General features: G+C 37.3%; 1 protein-coding gene across 8 annotated transcripts in view; it reads right to left on the reverse strand.

Moving 5' to 3' along the window:
- BOLL (boule homolog, RNA binding protein) overlaps positions 1–19744 on the reverse strand; it is a 64348-nt gene that overhangs the window by 28650 nt on the left and 15954 nt on the right. For 5 of the 8 annotated variants that reach the window (XM_054478386.2, XM_054478385.1, XM_054478392.1 and 2 more), the window contains exons 7-9: positions 15378–15449; positions 5479–5526; positions 4551–4679 (exon numbers count right to left, since the gene is read on the reverse strand). In XM_054478386.2, the coding sequence (XP_054334361.1) occupies positions 4551–4679; positions 5479–5526; positions 15378–15449 (249 nt within the window). Of the gene's footprint in view, positions 1–4054; positions 4087–4550; positions 4680–5478; positions 5527–15377; positions 15450–19744 lie in introns of all 8 variants that reach the window. The other 3 variants (XM_054478388.1, XM_054478391.1, XM_054478389.1) reach the window with 1 other exon arrangement.

A 19744-nucleotide genomic window follows, 5' to 3' on the forward strand; every position in this document is an offset into this window, starting at 1 on the left:
ATCGAAGCAAAAATCCTCAACAAAATACTGGCAAACCAAATCCAGCAGCACATAAAAAATCTTATCCAGCACCATCAAGTTGGCTTCATCCCTGGGATGCAAGGCTGGTTCAATATATGCAAATCAGTAAATGTAACCCATCACATAAACAGAACCGACGACAAAAACCACATGATTATCTCAATAGACGCAGAAAAGGCCTTCAAAAAAATTCAACACCCTTTCATGCTAAAAACACTTAATAAACTAAGTATTGATGGAACATATCTCAAAATAATAAGAGCTATTTATGACAAACCAATAGCCAATATCATACTGAACGGGCAAAAGCTGGAAGCATTCCCTTAAAAATCGGCACAAGACAAGGATGCCCTCTCTCATCACTCCTATTCAACACAGTATTGGAAGTTCTGGCTAGGGCAATCGGGCAAGAGAAAGAAATAAAGGGTATTCAAATAGGAAGACAGGAAGTCAAACTGTCTCTGTTTGCAGATGACATGATTGTATATTTAGAAAACCCCATCATCTCAGCCCCAAAACTCCTTAAACTGATAAGAAACTTCAGTAAAGTCTCAGCATACAAAATCAATGTGCAAAAATCACAAGCATTCAGCATTCCTATACTCCAATAATAGACAGAGAACCAAATCATGAGCAAACTCCCATTCACAATTGCTACAAAGAGAATAAAGTAGCTAGGAATACAACTTACAAGGGATGTGAAGGACCTCTTCAAGGAGAACTACAAACCACTGCTCAAGGAAATACGAGAGGACACAATCAAATGGAAAAACATTCCATGCTCATGGGTAGGAAGAATCAATATTGTGAAAATGGCCATACTGCCCAAAGTAATTTATAGATTCAATGCTATTCCCATCAAGCTACCAATGACTTTCTTCACAGAATTAGAAAAAACTAGTTTAAATTTCATATGGAACCAAAAAAGAGCCCATATAACCAAGACAATCCTAAGCGAAAAGAACAAAGCTGGAGGCATCACGCTACCTGACTTCAAACTACAAGGCTACACTAACCAAAACACCATGGTACTGGTACCAAAACAGATATATAGACCAATGGAACAGAACAGAGACCTCAGAAATAACATCACACATCTACAACTATCTGATCTTTGACAAACCTGACTAAAACAAGCAATGGGGAAAGGATTCCCTATTTAATAAATGGTGTTGAGAAAACTGGCTAGCCATATGCAAAAAACTGAAACTGGACCTCTTCCTTACACCTTATACAAAAATTAACTCAAGATGGATTAATGACTTAAACGTAAGAACTAAAACCATAAAAACCCTAGAAGAAAACCTAGGTAATACCATTCAGGACATAGGCATGACTAAAACACTAAAAGTAATGGCAACAAAAGCCAAAATTGACAAATGGGATCTAATTAAACTAAAGAGCTTCTGCATAGCAAAAGAAACTATCATCAGAGTGAACAGGCAACCTACAGAATGGGAGAAAATTTTTGCCATCTATCCATCTGACAATAGGCTAATATCTAGAATCTACACAGAACTTAAACAAATTTACAAGAAAAAAACAACCCCATAAAAAAGTGGGTGAAGGATATGAACAGACACTTCTCAAAAGAAGATATTTATGTGGCCAACAAACATATGAAAAAAAGCTCATCATCACTGGTCATTAGAGAAATGCAAATCAAAAGCACAATGAGATACCATCCCATGCCAATTAGAATGGTGATCACTAAAAAGTCAGGAAACAACAGATGCTGGAGAGGATGTGGAGAAATAGGCAAGCTTTAACATTGTTGGTGGGAGTGTAAATTAATTCAACCATTGTGGAAGACAGTGTGGCGATTCCTCAAGGATCTAGAACCAGAAATACCGTTTGACCCAGCAATCCCATTACTGGGTATATATTGAAAAGTTTATAAATCTTTCTTCTATAAAGACACATGCACATGTATGTTTATTGCAGCACTATTTACGATAGCAAAGACTTGGAACCAACCCAAATGCCTATCAATGATAGACTAAAGAAAATGTGGCACATATACACCATGGAATACTATGCAGCCATAAAAAAGAATGAGTTCATGTCCTTTGCAGGGACATGGATGAAGCTGGAAACCATCATTCTCAGCAAACTAACACAGGAACAGAAAACCAAACACTGCATGTTCTCACTCATAAGTGAGAGCTGAACAATGAGAACACATGGACATAGGGAGGGGAACATCACACACCAGGGCCTGTCAGGGGGTCGGGGGCAAGGGGAGGGATAGCATTAGGAGAAATACCTAATGTACATGATGGGCTGATGGGTGCAGTAAACCACCATGGCACATGTATACCTATGTAACAAACCTGCACGTTCTGCATATGTATCCCAGAATGTAAAGTATAATAAAAAAAAATGGTCCTGGGAAAACTGTCTAGCCATATATAGAAAATTGAAACTGGACCCCTTCCTTACACCTTATACAAAAATTAACTCAAGATGGATTAAAGACTTAAATGTAAAACCCAAAACTATAGAAACCATAGAAGGGCTGGGTGCAGTGGCTCATACCTGTAATCCCAGCACTTTGGGAGGCCGAGGCGGGTGGATCATGAGGTCAGGAGCTCGAGACCATCCTGGCTAACACGGTGAAACCCCGTCTCTACTAAAAATATGAAAACATTAGCCAGCTGGGCATGGTGGCGCGTGCCTGTAGTCCCAGCTACTCAGGAGGCTGAGGCAGGAGAATCACTCGAACCTGGGAGGTGGAGGTTGCAGTGAGCTGAGATCATGCCATTGCACTCTAGCCTGGGTGACGGAGCGAGACTCCGTCTCAAAAAACAAAACAAAAAACAAACAAAAAAACCCCAAAAAACCAAAACAAACACACACACACACACACACTCACACACACACGCAAACCACAGAAGAAAATATAGGCAATACCATTCATTCAGGACACAGGCACAGGCAAAGACTTCATGATGAAAACATCAAAAGCAATTGCAACTAAAGCAAAAATTGACAAATGGGATTTAATTAACTAAAGAGCTTCTGCTCAGCAAAAGAAACTATCATCAGAGTCAATAGACAACCTATAGAATGGGAGAAAATTTTTGCAATCTATCCATCTGACAAAAGTCCAATATCCAGAATGTACAAGGAACTTAAACAAATTCACAAGAAAAAAACAAAGAACCTCATTAAAAAGTCGGCAAAAGACACGAACAGACACTTCTCAAAAGAAGACATTTATCCAGCCAACAAACATAAAAAAAGCTCAGCATCACTGATCATTGGAGAAATGCTAATCAGCCACAATGAGATACCATCTCACACCAGTCAGAATGGCGATTATTAAAAAGTCAAGGAACAACAGATGCTGGTGAGGCTGTGGAGAAATAGGAACGCTTTTTTACACTGTTAGTGGAAATGTAAATTAGTTCAACCATTGTGGAAGACAGTGTGGTGATTCCTCAAAGACCTAGAGGCAGAAATACCATTTGACCCAGCAATCCCATTACTGGGTATATACCCAAAGAATATAAATCATTCTATTATAAAGATACATGCATGTGTATGTTCATTGCAGCACTATTCACAATAGCAAAGACATGGAATCAACACAAATGCTCATCTGTGATAGACTTGATAAAGAAAATGTGGTACATATACATCATGGAATGCTATGCAGCCATAAAAAGGAAAGAGATCATGTCCTTTGCTGGGACATGGATGGAGCTGGAAGCCATTATCCTCAGCAAACTAACACAGGAACAGAAAACCAAACACTGCACGTTCTCACTTGTAAGTGGGAGCTGAACAATGAGAAACACATGGACACAGGGAGGGGAACAACACACACTGGGACGTGTCGGGGGCTGGGGAAGGGAGAGCATCAGGAAAAATAGCTAATGCATGCCAGGCTTAACACCTAGGTGATGGGTTGATAGATGCAGCAAACCAACATGGCACAGGTTTACCTATGTAATAAACCTGCGCATCCTACACATATATACTGGAACTTAAAATAATATAAAATAAAAAAATATAAAATAAAACATACCATGCACAGTTCCTGGCACACAGATGGTGAAGCTATAAGTAATGGATCAGAAATATAATTTAAAGATGCTGAAGAGGATATTAAAATTTGTAATTATAAATTTAATTTACATTTTTGTAGGAAGAATTTTTTTAAAGATTTTTCTTCTTCATCTTAATTATATGCTTTTGACTAATAGAATGTTAGTAACAATACAGATTGACAGGCAAAATGAGAATGCAGAGTATTTGGAATTTTACTATTTCAAAAAGATCAAATCAAAGATTAGCTTAGTGGAGTGAATGGTTGATTTGGGAAATGGTTCAGAACTAGTTAGTGAAAAAGTCTAAGATGATGCATTCTTAGATGTAAGAAAGGGGAAGAGATTTGAATAAATCAACAAAACAGAAGATGAAGCAGTTTCAATAAGGGTCGTGAACAAATTTAAAAAAGAGAAAAAGAAATAAATGTTAACATGAGGTAGTTATAGATCAATTACCTTAAGACTAATACATACCTCTGGAACTGAAGTTTCCATCAGAGACAGTGGAGGAGGAACACATCCACCATCCTGTGAAATTTCCACTGGTTGATAAATAACCTCAGAAGGTTGCAGGTATAAGAATGGAGCAGAAGAGGCAGGAGGCTAAAATACAAAACCATATTTCTAATTCAAATATGATTAGTTATTTCTGTTAAACCAAATGACTTAGCCAACAGATGAGAGAAGTATTTGTTTTTTATTTTACTAAATTTTTTTTTTAGGAATAGCACAGAAGTATCTCAGCAATGGATTAGAAACTGATCTGTTATAAATTCCAATTGTGTAGACGTAGTTAAAGAGTTTTATCATTGGTAAGCACTAAAACTTCTTAATGACTCAGAACCTCACATATAAATTCAGATAATAATTATGGTTATATTAATGTCACCAGTAAAGGTTGTGATAATGTAACCTATGGTATTTAAATTGACATAAATGCCTACTCTCAGCTCTGTGACTTCTAATGGAAGTGGGAAAATGTGAAACAATTTTTTGGTGAAGTACTATTTGTTACCAAAAGTTGGGAAATAGAATACTTATTTAGGAACAGAATAAAAACTGAAGCCAAATCCAAGTGAAGTTAGAAAAATGCTAAATTTTCAAATAACACTAATAGTAAAAAAGTGTAAGTTTTCATGTTTATGCAGTACACATTTATAAAATGCTTTCACTTATGCATTATCATTTGATATTCACAAAAATCATGTAAGGAAACTTACAAAGGTATAGTATCATTACATCCATTTTACAAATGAAGAAACTGAAAATGAACTGCCAAAAGAATAAGTTAATAAACAGAAGAAGAAGGTCTCAAATCTAAAAAACTTTAGTATTTATGCAGTCATCACAAGAATATAATGAAAGAAGGATTTAAAATTATATATTGAAAGTTAACATTTACCTGAGGAACACTCCACTGCCACTGTCCTGGTAAATACTGTGTAGTGGCCTAAAATTAAATAAAAGAAAAGAAAAACCCATTCTGATTATAAACAAGGGTTAAAACTAGGTATCTACAGGCAAAAATATGAAGTTGGACCCTCACACCATACACAAAAATTAACTAAAGCCATATACAAAAATTAACTCAAAATGGACCAGAGACTTAAATGTAAGAGCTAAAATTATACAACTCTTAGAAAAAAGCATAGGTGTAAATGCCTGTGACCTTGAATTAGGAAATGTTTTTAAAATTATGATTGCAAAAGCACAAACAACAAAGCAACAACAAAAAATAGTTAAATTAGATTTCATCAAAACTTTAAAAAACTTTTGTGCAAGTGAAAATACAACCCACAGGATGAGAGAAAACATGGAACTTATATCAAGAATGTATAAAGAACTCTTACAACTCAATAATCAAAAGACAAGTAACCCAACTTAAAAATAGATAAATGATATGAATAGACTTTTCTCCAAAGAAGATATACATATGGCCAATAAACACAAGAAATAATGCTCGACACCACTAGCCTTCAGGGAAATACAAATCAAAACCATAATACAACATCACTTCATACCTATTAGGATGGCTTTAATCAAAAAAGTAGATCATAAGTGTTGACGGTCATGTGGAGAAATTAGAACCCTCATAATCTGCTGGTGGGAATGTAAAATGGTGCAGCCCTTTGGGAAAATAAACACTTCCTTAAAAGGTTAAACAAAGTTACTGTTATGACCCAGCAATTCCACTCTAGTTACAAGACCTAAGAGAAATAAAAATATATGTTCACATAAAAATTTGTATGTGAATGTCCATCGCAGCATTATTTATAACAGTCAAAAAGTAGAAACAACTCAAGTGTCCATCATCTGATGAATGGATAAACAAAATGTGGTACAGTGTATCCATACAATGGGATATTATTTGAGAACGAAGTACTGAGATATGCCATGTCTCATTTATCATGACATAGATAAATCTTGAAATCATTATGCTAAATGAAAGAAGCCAGTCACAAAAGACCACATATTGTATGATTGTTTTTATAGGATATATCCAGAATAGGCAAATCTAGAAAAACAGGTAAGTAGATTACTGGTTGCCTAGCACTGGGATAAAGGGAAAAAGAAGACTCAACTTGTCTACTGTAGCACAAAAACAGCCATAGACAATAAGTAAACAAATGTGGCTGTGTTCCAATAATGTTTTATTTACAAAAACAGGCTGCTGGCTGGAGTTTGGTCTGCAAGCCATAGTTTGATGACCCTGCTATAGACCAAAATGATCTGGCATTATAGTTCACTTATCCCCAATTTCTCACTAAAGTTAACGAAGAGTGCTGGTTAACTGAAAGAGGATGTCATAATATATAATAAACCACAATATATTATTTACTTTAATATAAATTATGTTAAATATAATATAGCAAGAAACTGACATATGTTAACATTAAAAAACCAGCTTGCAGTCCAATACCTGTATCTTACTTTGGGAATTATTGCTAAAGACTTTTTAGATCTAAATGTTAGCCAGGGGAGCAAAACTGACCTCATCACATTTGGTAAAAGGAAGCAAAGAGTCCATCTTCTTGTATGACATTGTTTAGTTCCCTCGTAAAAAAAGAGAGGCATGATGTCAGCAAGATGGCTGACCAGAGATGCCTAGCATTCATTTTCCACTGGCTCCCCACCCCGCCACAAGAAAGGACTAAGGCAAAGAATAAACAGCTACAATTTGACAGGAGCATCAAAGGGAGAGTGCTGGAGTGCCGCAGGGGAGTGGAGACACACCTGTGGTAATTGCAAATCCAGGAGCGCAGCATGGAGCCACTCAGCCTCTGCAACCCCTTCTCTTCTGCTAGGATTGGTTCTGTCTGGAGTCCTGCAATTTCTTATTGCAGGGAAAAGGTAAGCAGAAGATCCCCACCAGCTTGCATTGCTACTGCAAACACCCACACTCCTTGCAACAGGAGAATCCCACAGTCTCACAGTTTGAAGAGCTGCTGGGAATTTGTGGTTGCATTGCCCCGAATTAGGAGTACAAAGTGTGTACTCCCCACCCCCTCAACCCCACTCTGTGAGCAAAGCTGCTGCAGCGTGACAGCATCTTGAGGCCATAGTCACCTCTAGGGGGCCAGTGGCTATTGCACGTCTCCAGTACTGGGGTTCCATTTTCATTCCGCCAAGTCCATACCAGTGGCTGAACACAACCTCAGCAGCATGGAACCTGAGTCTCAAGATTGGCTGTGATTCTGGTTCTGTACAATAGGGAAACCAACTTCTGTTGCCCTCACCTCCAGCTAGAGGAACAATCTGGCTAATCTGCCCAGGGTGAACCCACTCTTTAGCTGGTCAAACTGCTGCACTCCCCTGAGCAGGACAGGTCCTCAAGCCTCGTAGCAGCTGACATGCTGCCAGGATGGAATGGTTACACACCTGCATACAGGGCTGAGAAACAGCCCAGAGGTGCCTCATGCCCTGCAGACAAGCCCCTGACCTACCCTGTGCATGTAATTAGAGCCCAAGAAACAGCTCTGGGGACTGCCACTGGCAGAAATGTCCCCAGGGGAGTGGAGTGGCTGGGTGTCCATGCCTCAGGTCTAAGAAATGGCCTCGTGCCCACCTCTCCAGAAGACACATCCCCAGGACAGCCGAACAGCCTGGAGAGCCTGTGTCCCAGGCCTAAAAAGCATCCCCATAGGCTGCTTCCAGTGGGCATGATCCCAGGCCAACCAATAGCCCTGTGCCTGCATTCTGGGCCTATGGAACAGCCCTCACAGAAACGTTTCCAGGCCGGGTGATCCACGCTGTGCCTATGTCCCAGACTTGAGAAATAGCTCCATGGGCCACCCCCAGCAGACATGCCCCTAGGCCAGGTGAGCAGTTGTGCACCTGCATCCCGAGCCAGAGGAACAGCCCCTGACAAACATGTCCCTAGCCGACTGAACAGCCATGCAGCTGTATTCCAGGCCTGAGAAACAGTCCCATGGGCTGTCCCCAGCAGATGCACCCCCAGGCCAGCGAAGGAGCCATGTGCCTGCATACCAGACCTGAGAAACAGCCCCACAGGCTGCCTCTGGTGGGCACTCCCCCAGGCTGGCTGAGAAACTGCATGCCTGTGCTCTCAGCCAGAGTAACAACCCTGTGGCCCCAAGCCCAGTGAACCAGACTTACCATGTTCATGTACACAGTCCTGACCTGAGGAACAGCCCAGCAAGCACCCCCCGGCAAAGGCCCACCACCTTTGTCACAGACTCTCTTGTCCTAGGTCACTGAGAAACTTGCAAACACAACTAGAGAGTATTACAGCTTAAGAGACTAAACAGAGACTACCCTACTGTGTCCACCTAAAACCAAGGCCAATGCACCCCACTGAACCAACACCCCAAGACCCATTCATAGAAATAAGTCTTCCCCTATGAAACCTACTCCAAATTTGAAAAGGTGACTTTTGTACCAGATGTGTAGAAATCAATGCAGGGACACATCAACCATCAAGGAAACATGTCACCTCCAATAAAAACAGTAATTCTCTAGTAACAGACCCCAATCATAGGGAAATATTTGTATATATTTCATAATGCCAGAAAAAGAATTCAAAATAATAATCTTAAGGAAATTCAGTGAGATACAAGAGAATACAGATAGACAATTCAACAAAATCAGGAAAACAACTCATAATTTGAATGAGAAATTTAACAAAGTGATAGATATCATAAAAAAGAACCAAACAGAAATCCTAGAGCTGAAGAATTCAATGAATGAAATAAAAATACAACTGAGAGCTTCAACAATACACTAGACTAAGCAGAAGAAAGAATTTCTGAACTTGAAGACAGGTCTTTTGAAATAACACAGGCAGACGAAAAAAGAAGAATGAAGAAAACCTACAGGATTTATAAGACATCATGAAGAGGATAAATATTCATTCATATAATGGGCATTCCAGAAGGAAAAGAGAAGGGAACATGTGAGGACAACTCGTTTAATGAAATAATAGCAGAAAATTTTCCAAGTCTTGGGCGAAGAGAGGGATATCCAGGTCTGGGGAGCTCAAAGAATCCTAGTAGATTCAATCTAAACAGATCTTCTCAGAGGCACATTATAGTCACATTGTTAAAAGTCAAAGAGAAAGAAAGAATTTTAAAAGCAGCAAGAAAAAAGTGTCAAGTCACAATTAAAGGAATCCCCATTATACTAAAAGCAGATTTCTTAGCAGAAATCTTACTGGGGAGAATGGGATGATATATTTAGATATATTCAAAATACTGAAGGAAAAAAAACCTTCCAGCCAAGAATATTATACCCAGTAAAGCTACCCTTCAGAAATGAAGGAGAAATACAGTCTTTCACAAGGCCAGGTGTGGTGGCTCACACTTGTAATCCCAGTGCTTTGGGAGACTAAGGCAGGAAGACTGCTTGAGCCCAGGAATTTGAGACCAGCCTGGGCAACATAGCAAGACCCAATCTCTTAAAAAAAATTAGCAGGCAGGGCACATGCCTATAGTCTCAGCTGTGTGGCAGGCTAAGGTGGGAGGGATTACTTGAGCTCACAAGTTTGACACTGCAGTGAGCTATGATCATGCCACTATACTCCGTCTCTAAAAAAACCAGCTCTTTCATAGGCAAGCAAAAACTGAGAGAATTTATCACCACTAGATTGGCCTTACAAAAAAAATACTCAAGCGAGTCTTATATCAGGAAGTGAAAGGATGGTAACAATGATCATGAAACATGCAAAACTATAAAATTCACTGGGACAGCCATTACACAAAGGACAAAGAGAAGAAAAGAATCAAACCTTATAATTACAGAGAACCCAGCTGCAAAAAATCACCAAAAAGAGAGGGAACAATGAACAAAAGATATGCAAAATAACCAGAAAATGATAAATGAAATGACAGGATGTCCTCACCTATCAATAATAACCCTGAATGCAAATGGGTTAAATTCTCCATTTAAAAGATAGAGACTGGCTGAATAGATTAAAAAAAGAGACCCAACTATATGCTACCTAAAAGAAACTCACCTTACCTGTAAAGACACACATAGGCTGAAAGTGAAGGGATGGAAAGACATGTTTCATGCAAATGGAAACCAAAGCAGGCAAGAGCAGCTATACTTATATCAGACAAAACCAACTTCAAGTTAAAAGCTTTAAAAAGAGACAAAGAAGGACATTTATATAATAATATAGGGATCAATTCCGCAAGAGAATATAACAATGTAAATACATATGTACCCAACACAAAGCACCCAGATATATAAAGCAAGTCTTATTTGATCTAAAGAGAGGGGGAGAAACCCCAATAAAATAGTGGTTGGGGACTTCAACACCCCACTCTCAGCATTGGACAGATTATCTAGAAAGAAAATAAACAGGCTGGGCATGGTGGCTCACACCTGTAGTGCCAGCACTTTGGGAGGCCGAGGTGGGCAGACCACGAGGTCAGGAGTTCGAGACCGGCCTGACCAACATGGTGAAACCCCGTCTCTACTAAAAATACAAAAATTAGCTGGGCGTGGTGTCCTGCACCTTAATCCCAGCTACTCAGGAGGCTGAGGCAGGAGAATTGCTTGAACCTGGGAGGTGGAGGTTGCAGTGAGCCGAGATCATGCCATTGCACTTTAGCCTGGGTGACAGAGCGAGATTCCTTCTCAAAAAAAAAAAAAAAAAAGAAAAAAGAAAAGAAAAGAAACAAAGAAACATGGATTTAAACTGCACCATAGGCCAAACAGACCTAACAGCCATTTAGAGAACATTTAACTGAACAGCTGCAGAATATACTTTCTTTTCATCAGCATATAAAACATTCTCCAGAATTACCATATTTTAGGAAACAAAACAAGTCTCAAAAAATTAAAAAAACTGAAATTATATAAAGTATCTTATCTGACCACAATGGAATAAAAAAAGCCATCAATAACAAGAAAAACATTCAAAACTATACAAATTCATGGAAATTAAGCAACATACTGCTGAATGACCAGTGGGTAAAGGAAGAAATTAAGAATGAAAATAGAAACACAGCATACCAAAACCTATGGGACACAACAGTAGCAGTATTAAGAGGCAAATTTATAGCAATGAATGCTTACATCAAAAAACTAGAAATATTTCAAATAAACACCCTTACAATGTACCTCTAGGAACTAGAAGAGCAAGAACAAGCTAAATCCAAAATTAGTAGAAGAAAAGAAATAGTAATAATCAGGGCAGAAATAAACAATGTTGAGACTACAAAACAATAAAAAGATTAACAAAACAAAAGGTTGATTTTTTAAAAAGATAAAATCGACAAACCATTAGCTAGTCTAAGAAAAAAAAGAAAGCAGACCCAAATAAATAAAATCAGCAATGAAAAAGACACCACAATGGATACCACAGAAATACAAAGGATCATTAGAGACTAATATGAACAACTCTGTGCAAATAAATTAGAAAACCTAGAAGAAACGGATAAATTCCTGAACATATACAATCTGCCAAGACTAAACCAAGACTGAAGAAATTGAAAATCTTAAGAAACAAGGCCGGGCATGGTGGCTCACGCCTGTAATCCTAGCACTTTGGGAGGCCGAGGCGGGCGGATCACGAGGTCAGGAGATCGAGACCATCCTGGCTAACATGGTGAAACCCCGTCTCTACTAAAAATACAAAAAATTAGCCGGGTGTAGTGGAGGGCGCCTGTAGTCCCAGCTACTCGGGAGGCTGAGGCAGGAGAATGGCATGAACCCAGGAGGCGGAGCTTGCAGTGAGCAGAGATTGCACCACTGCACACTCCAGCCTGGAAGACAGAGCGAGAGTCAGTCTTAAAAAAAAAAAAAAAAAAAAGAAAACCTTAAGAAACAAATTTAAGTAACAAGATTGAATCAGTAATTAAAACGTCTTCCAACAAAGAAAAGTCCAGAACTACATGGCTGAATTCTACCAAACCTTTAGATAAGAATACCAGATCTTCCCAAACTATTCCAAAAAATTGAAGCAGAGGGAATTCTCCCTAATTCATCCCATAGTTTGGTTATATTAAACTAAAAAGTTCCTGCACAGTGAAGAAAACAATCAACAGAGTGAACAGACAACCTGTTGAATGGGAGAAAACATCTGTAAACTACTTATCTGACACAGAATTAATATGCAAAATATATAAGGAACTGAGGCATCTCAACAGCAAAATAAACAAAAAATAAACTGATTAAAAATGGGCAAATGATCTGAATAGACATTTCTCAAAAGAAGACAAATGGCTAACAAATATATGAAAAAATGATCAACATCACTAATTATCAGGAAACTGTAAATCAAAACCACAATGAGGTATTATCTACCCCAGTTAGGATGGTTATTGTCAAAAAGAGAAAATAACAAATGCTGGTGAGGATGTAGAGAAAAGGGAACTCTTATACACTGTTAATAGGAATGCAAACTAGTACAACCACTATGGAAAACAGTATGGAGATCCCTGAAGAAACTACAAATAGAACTACCATATGATCTGGTAATTCCACTACTGGGAATTTATTTGGAGAAAAGGAAATCATTGTATCAGAGAGACATCTGCACCCCCATGTTTATTACAGCATTATTCACAATAGCCAAAATATGAAATCAATCTAGGTGTCTGACAACAGATGAATAAAGAAAATGTGGTATATATACACGATGGAATACTATTTGGCTATAAAAAAGAATAAAATCCTATCACTCATGGCAACATGGATGGAACTGGAGGTCATTATGTTAAATGAAATAAGCCAGGAACAGAAAGTTAAACAACACATGTTCTCACTCATATGTGGAAGCTAAAAAACACTGACCTCAAAAATCTGCCACCTGCACAGATATTTTGGAAAGACACAAGTTTTATTTTTCCCCCCTTTCTTATAATAAATGATAAAATTCCAAGTCTTTTTCACTGCCTTCCAAACCATGTTCAGAAGAGAGTAGCTTATCCTCTGCTGGTCTACACTGGTTGCTGAATTTACTTGTATTCCTGTTTTTGTATATGCTGCATTTAGACTTACATATGGCAAGAAGGCATTTTTCTTGTTGTTGTTAAAGGAAACAAACTCTCAAATCATGAAGTGATGTAAATGTTGCATATGCCTACAAAGCTCTGAATTCAGGTCCCATTGCTGTCACAAAGAAATGAATGTAACTCCTACCCTAATCCCTTTTTTATATAATAAAAGTGCCTTAGCATGAGTTGCAACTGTCATCACTACAGTAAGCTGGTTTACAGATGTTTTCCACTGAGCATCACAATAAAGAGTACCATGTGTTACCAAAAAAAAAAAAAAAAAAAGTTGATCTCATAGAAGTAAAAAGAATACTAGGGGCTGAGAAGGATAGAGGGAAAGGAGGAATAGGGAGAGGTTTGTGAAAGGATACAAAATTACAGCTACCTCAGGAATGAAAAACCAAACATCCTATGTTCTCACTCGTAAGTGGGAGCTAAGCTATGAGTATGCAAAGGCATAAGAATGATACAATGGACGTTGGGGACTTAGGGAGAAGGAGTGGGAAGAGGGTGAGGGATAAAAGACTACAAATTGTGTTCAGTGTATACTTCTTGGGTGATGGGTGCATCAAAATCTCACAAATCACCGTTAAAGAACTTACTCATGTAACCAAATGCCATCTGTTCCCACAAACCTATGGAAATAAAAATTAAAAAAAAAAAACCAAAAAATCCAAAACACCCCCAAAATTACAGCTAGATAGGAGGAATAAGTTCTAATGTTTTATACCACTATACGATGACTATAGTTAACAATAATACATAGTTTCAAATAGCTAGAAGGAGGCTATTGAATGCTCCCAACACAAAGAAATGATAAATGTTTGAGATGATGGATATGCTAATTACTCTGATCACCATATTACCATATTACATGTATCGAAACATCACTACATACCCCATGAATAGGTATAATTATCATTTGTCAATGAAAAAAATTTAAAAAAGAAAAAACACTGCCAAGGATTAACTCTTTTTTATTTTTTATTTTCTAACTAATCATTTATTTTATTTTACTTATTTTTAAAACTTTTATTTTAGGTTCAGGGGTACATGTGAAGGTTTGTTACATAGGTAAACTCGTGTCACGGGAGGTTGTTGCACAAATTATTTCATAGCCCAGTACCCAATAGTTATCTTTTCTGCTCTTCTCCTTCTTCCCACCCTCCACCCTCAAGTAGACCCCAGTGTCTACTGTTCCCATCTTTGTGTTCTCGTCATTTAGCTCACACTTATAAGTGAGAACATGTGGTATTTGGTTTTCTGTTCCTGTGTCAGTTTGCTAAGGATAATGGCCTCCAGCTCCATCCATGTCCCTGCAAAATATATGATCTCATTGTTTTTTTATGGCTGCATAATATTCCTTGGTGTATATGTACCACATTTTCTTTATCCATCTGTCATTGATAGGCATTCCACGTCTTTGCTATTGTGAATAGTGCTGCAATGAACATTCACATGCATATGTCTTTATAGAATGATTTATATTCCTCTGGCTATATACCCAGTAACAGGTCTAATAGTAGTTCTGCTTTTAGTTCTTTGAGGAATCTCCATACTGCTTTCCACGAAAGTTGAACTAATTTACACTCCAACCAACAGTGTATAAGTGTTCCTATTCTCTGTAACCTCGCCAGCATCTGCTATTTTTGACTTTTTAATAATAGCCATTCTGATTGGTGTGAGATGGTATATTAATGTGGTTTTGATTCACATTCCTCTAATGAACTATCTCATTGTAATTAGAAAAGTAGTTGCATGAGAAAGAAATAAATGAAAGTTAGCTAAGAAAGGACTGAAAGTTTCAGAGAGAATTTTAATTGTAATTTATGTTTACCTGGTAGTGATATGCAGGTTGCTGATAAATGGGCTGAGCTACCATCACAGGGGAGCTACATACAGAACGTGACTACAAGAGGATGAAAAAAGAAAAATTAGGCAGAAGCCTTTAAAATAGCTCACAATAAAATTTATCTCAAATTATTACCTAAACCCAGTCAACTTCTGGTTTATGATTAGAAATATCATTTTTCTACCTCTTATTGATATGATTACCAACTCTACTAAGTCTATTAAAATCATCACAATATTTCTACTTCTACATGGTTTCATTTCCATAGTAATGCTAAAACAACCACCAGAAAAGTTGTTTTTAGTCTGAAATGTACCATCTCCAAAGATTATGAAAATATAGTTCTAAGAGAATACTTAGAGGAAAATGACAGCAAGACTTAGGGTGATGCTGCCTGTTTCCATTGTGGGGACCAGCAGGAAACAGTTAATGTTTATAATAGTATTTAGAACTGAATGAATAGTCGTATCTAATTTTCCCACTAGTTACAAATAATCAATGTTCTATTCCTTTGTTATACCTATAATTAAAGCAAACATATTTTTATTTTAGTAATTTGACATTTAAACGAGTTAATAGTTGGATAAACTCACAAGTGAAAAATCTGTGTCTGAAAAAAGTACAGGTAACACTTGATTATTCAAAGTGAAAGAGTAAGCCCCAAAACAGATTACTTAAAACCAGATCTTTAATAAAACAGGCAAGTTGTATTGCAAGATAGTAAAACTGGCTCTAATATAGCAATTAAAATTCAATGTCTAATGTGGGATCTAACTTATATTGTTTTGTTTAATGTTCGCACCCCCAAAGCTGAGGAAAAGTATCATAGTTTTGTACAATTCACAGACTATGGTATGCTAATAAAACTGTATCACTGATTAACATTAGAAAATAATAATGTAATTTCCCATATTAATAGATTAAAGGAGAAAAAATGGTAATTTCAACAGAGACAGAAAATGCATTTGTTAAAATTCCACACCTTTTTATGATTAAAAACTCTTAACAAACATAGTAGAAAATGGCTTCCTTAATTGATTTAGGGCAGTAACTCTCAACCATGAGTGATTTTGTCCTCTACGGAACATCTGGCAATGCTGGGAGACATTTTTGATTTGTCATAACTATGGGGAGCTTAGGGATACTTCTAAACATCCTACAGTGCACAGGACAGCCCTTCACAACAAAGAAATCATCTGGCTCAAAATGTCAACAGTGCTAAGATTGAGAAAGTCTGGTTAAGAGTATCTTCCCACTTACAAAGTATGTGTGTGTGTGTATGTGTGTGTGTGTATGTGTGTGTGTGTGTCTATATATGTATGTATATACATGCATATATACATACGTGTATATACACACATATATACACACGTGTGTATATACATGCATATATACATACATATGTATATATCTGCATACATGTAAAGCTTAAATCACTGAAATTGCTCCCTTTTTCAAGAACAGGGTCATGATGTTTTCACTACATCAATACTGTAGCAGAGACACCATCAGTGCAAAAACTCCAGGAAAAAAAGAAATGAAAGAAATAGAAGTACATTGAATCATAAATAATTGTGTAAATGAGAGTTTGATAGGGTTACTGATAGAATATCACTATTGAAAAATCAAGAGCATTACTATACACCAGCTACAATCTATTAGGAAATGTTATTTAAAAAACAGCACTCATGAAAGCAACAAAACTATAGTCTACTAAGAATAAATTTGACAAAATGTGTCACGCTTTTTTACGGAAAAAGAAAACTTTTTTATGGATAGAAGTAAAATAAGACAAATAAATGGAGAGATATATCATGTTCATGTATAGGAAGATTCAATATTTTAAAATACTGAAATGTCCCAAGTTATTCACACTATTTAATGCAATTCTAATAAAAAAAAGGGCTTTTCACTGAACTAAACAAACTGAATTAAAAAATTTATACATATAAAAGCAAAGACATAAGGATAGATGAGAGACTCCTGAAGAAGAACAATGTACTTTAAGATTTCAAGACTCATTATAAAGTCAAAATAATTAGAACTGGGCAAGGTGAACAAATACACCAATGGAACAAAATAGCAGAAAAAAGACCCACACACACGGAAACTTAGTATTTGGCAGAGGATTAATTTCAAAATAGTAGGAAATAGGTGGATTAGTCAATACATGAATTCAAGATTTAAGATCTGGAAGTGAAAAGTGGCAATACTATAGCATTAAAAATAAAAAATAGAATATATTCTTGTAGTAAAAAACAAAAAACTAAAAAAGAAGAAAAAATCTTGTGCCAGTTTTCAAAGGGAATATTTCCAGTTTTTGCCCATCCAGTATGATATTGACTGTGGGTTTGTCATAAATAGCTCTTATTATTTTGAGATATGTTCCATCAATACCTAGTTTATTGAGAGTTTTTAGCATGAAGGGCTGTTGAACTTTGTCGAAGGCCTTTTCTGCATCTATTGAGATTAATCATGTGGTTTTTGTCGTTGGGTCTGTTTATGTGATGGATTATGTTTATTGATTTGTGATGTTGAACCAGCCTTGCATCCCAGGGATGAAGCCAACTTGATCATGGTGGATAAGCTTTTTGATGTGCTGCTGGATTTGGTTTGCCAGTATTTTATTGAGGATTTTTGCATTGATGTTCATCAGGCATATTGGTCTAAAACTCTGTTTTTTTGTTGTGTCTCTGCCAGGCTTTAGTATCAGGATGATGCTGGCCTCATAAAATGAGTTAGGGGGGATTCTCTCTTTGTCTATTGATTGAAATAGCTTCAGAAGGAATGGTACCAGCTCCTTTTTGTACCTCTGGTAAAATTTGGCTGTGAATCTGTCTGGTCCTGGACTTTTTTTGTTTGGTAGCCTATTAATTATTGCCTCAATTTCAGAGCCTGTTATTGGCCTATTCAGAGATTCAACTTCTTCCTGGTTTAGTCTTGGGAGGGTGTATGTGTCCAGGAGTTTATCCATTTCTTCTAGATTTTCTAGTTTATTGGCGTAGAGCCCTCTCTCTTCAATCCTATTCAACATAGTGTTGGAAGTTCTGGCCAGGGCAATCAGGCAGGAGAAAGAAATAAAGGGTATTCAATTAGGAAAAGAGGAAGTCAAATTGTCCCTGTTTGCAGATGACATGATTGTATATTTAGAAAACCCCATCATCTCAGCCCAAAATCTCCTTAAGCTGATAAGCAACTTCAGCAAAGTCTCAGGATACAAAATCAATGTGCAAAAATCACAAGCATTCCTATACACAATAACAGACAGAGAACCAAATCATGACTGAACTCCCATTCACAATTGCTACAAAGAGAATAAAATACCTAGGAATCCAACTTACAAGGGATGTGAAGGACCTCTTCAAGGAGAACTACAAACCACTGCTCAACGAAATAAAAGAGGACACAAACAAATGGAAGAACATTCCATGATCATGGATAGGAAGAATCAATATTGTGAAAATGGCCATACTGCCCAAGGTAATTTATAGATTCAATGCCATCCCCATCAAGCTACCAATGACTTTCTTCACAGAATTGGAAAAAACTACTTTAAAGTTCACATGGAACCAAAAAAGAGCCCGCATTGCCAAGACAATCCTAAGCGAAAAGAACAAAGCTGGAGGCATCACACTACCTGACTTCAAACTATACTACAAGGCCACAGTAACCAAAACAGCAGAGTACTGGTGCCAAAACAGAGATATAGACCAATGGAACAGAACAGTGGCCTCAGAAATAACACCACACATCTACAACCATCTGATATTTGACAAACCTGACAAAAACAAGCAATGGGGAAAGGATTCCCCATTTAATAAATGGTGCTGGGAAAACTGGCTAGCCATATGTAGAAAGCTGAAACTGGATCCCTTCCTTACACCTTATACAAAAATTAATTCAAGATAGATTAAAGACTTCAAATGTTAGGCCCAAAACCATAAAAACCCTAGAAGAAAACCTAGGCAATACCATTCAGGATATAGGCATGGGCAAGGACTTCATGTCTAAAACACCAAAAGCCATGGCAACAAAAGCCAAAATTGACAAATGGGATCTAATTAAACTAAAGAGCTTCTGCACAGCAAAAGAAACTGCCATCAGAGTGAACAGGCAACCTACAAAATGGGAGAAAATTTTTGCAATCTACCCATCTGACAAAGGGCTAATATCCAGAATCTACTAAGAATTTAAACAAACTTACAAGAAAAAAATCAAACAACTCCATCAAAAAGTGGGCAAAGGATATGAACAGACACTTCTTAAAAGAAGACATTTATGCAGCCAAAAGACACATGAAAAAATGCTCATCATCACTGGCCATCAGAGAAATGCAAATCAAAACCACAGTG

Source organism: Pongo pygmaeus, chromosome 11, assembly GCF_028885625.2.
Source record: "Pongo pygmaeus isolate AG05252 chromosome 11, NHGRI_mPonPyg2-v2.0_pri, whole genome shotgun sequence".
NCBI lineage: Eukaryota > Metazoa > Chordata > Mammalia > Primates > Hominidae > Pongo > Pongo pygmaeus.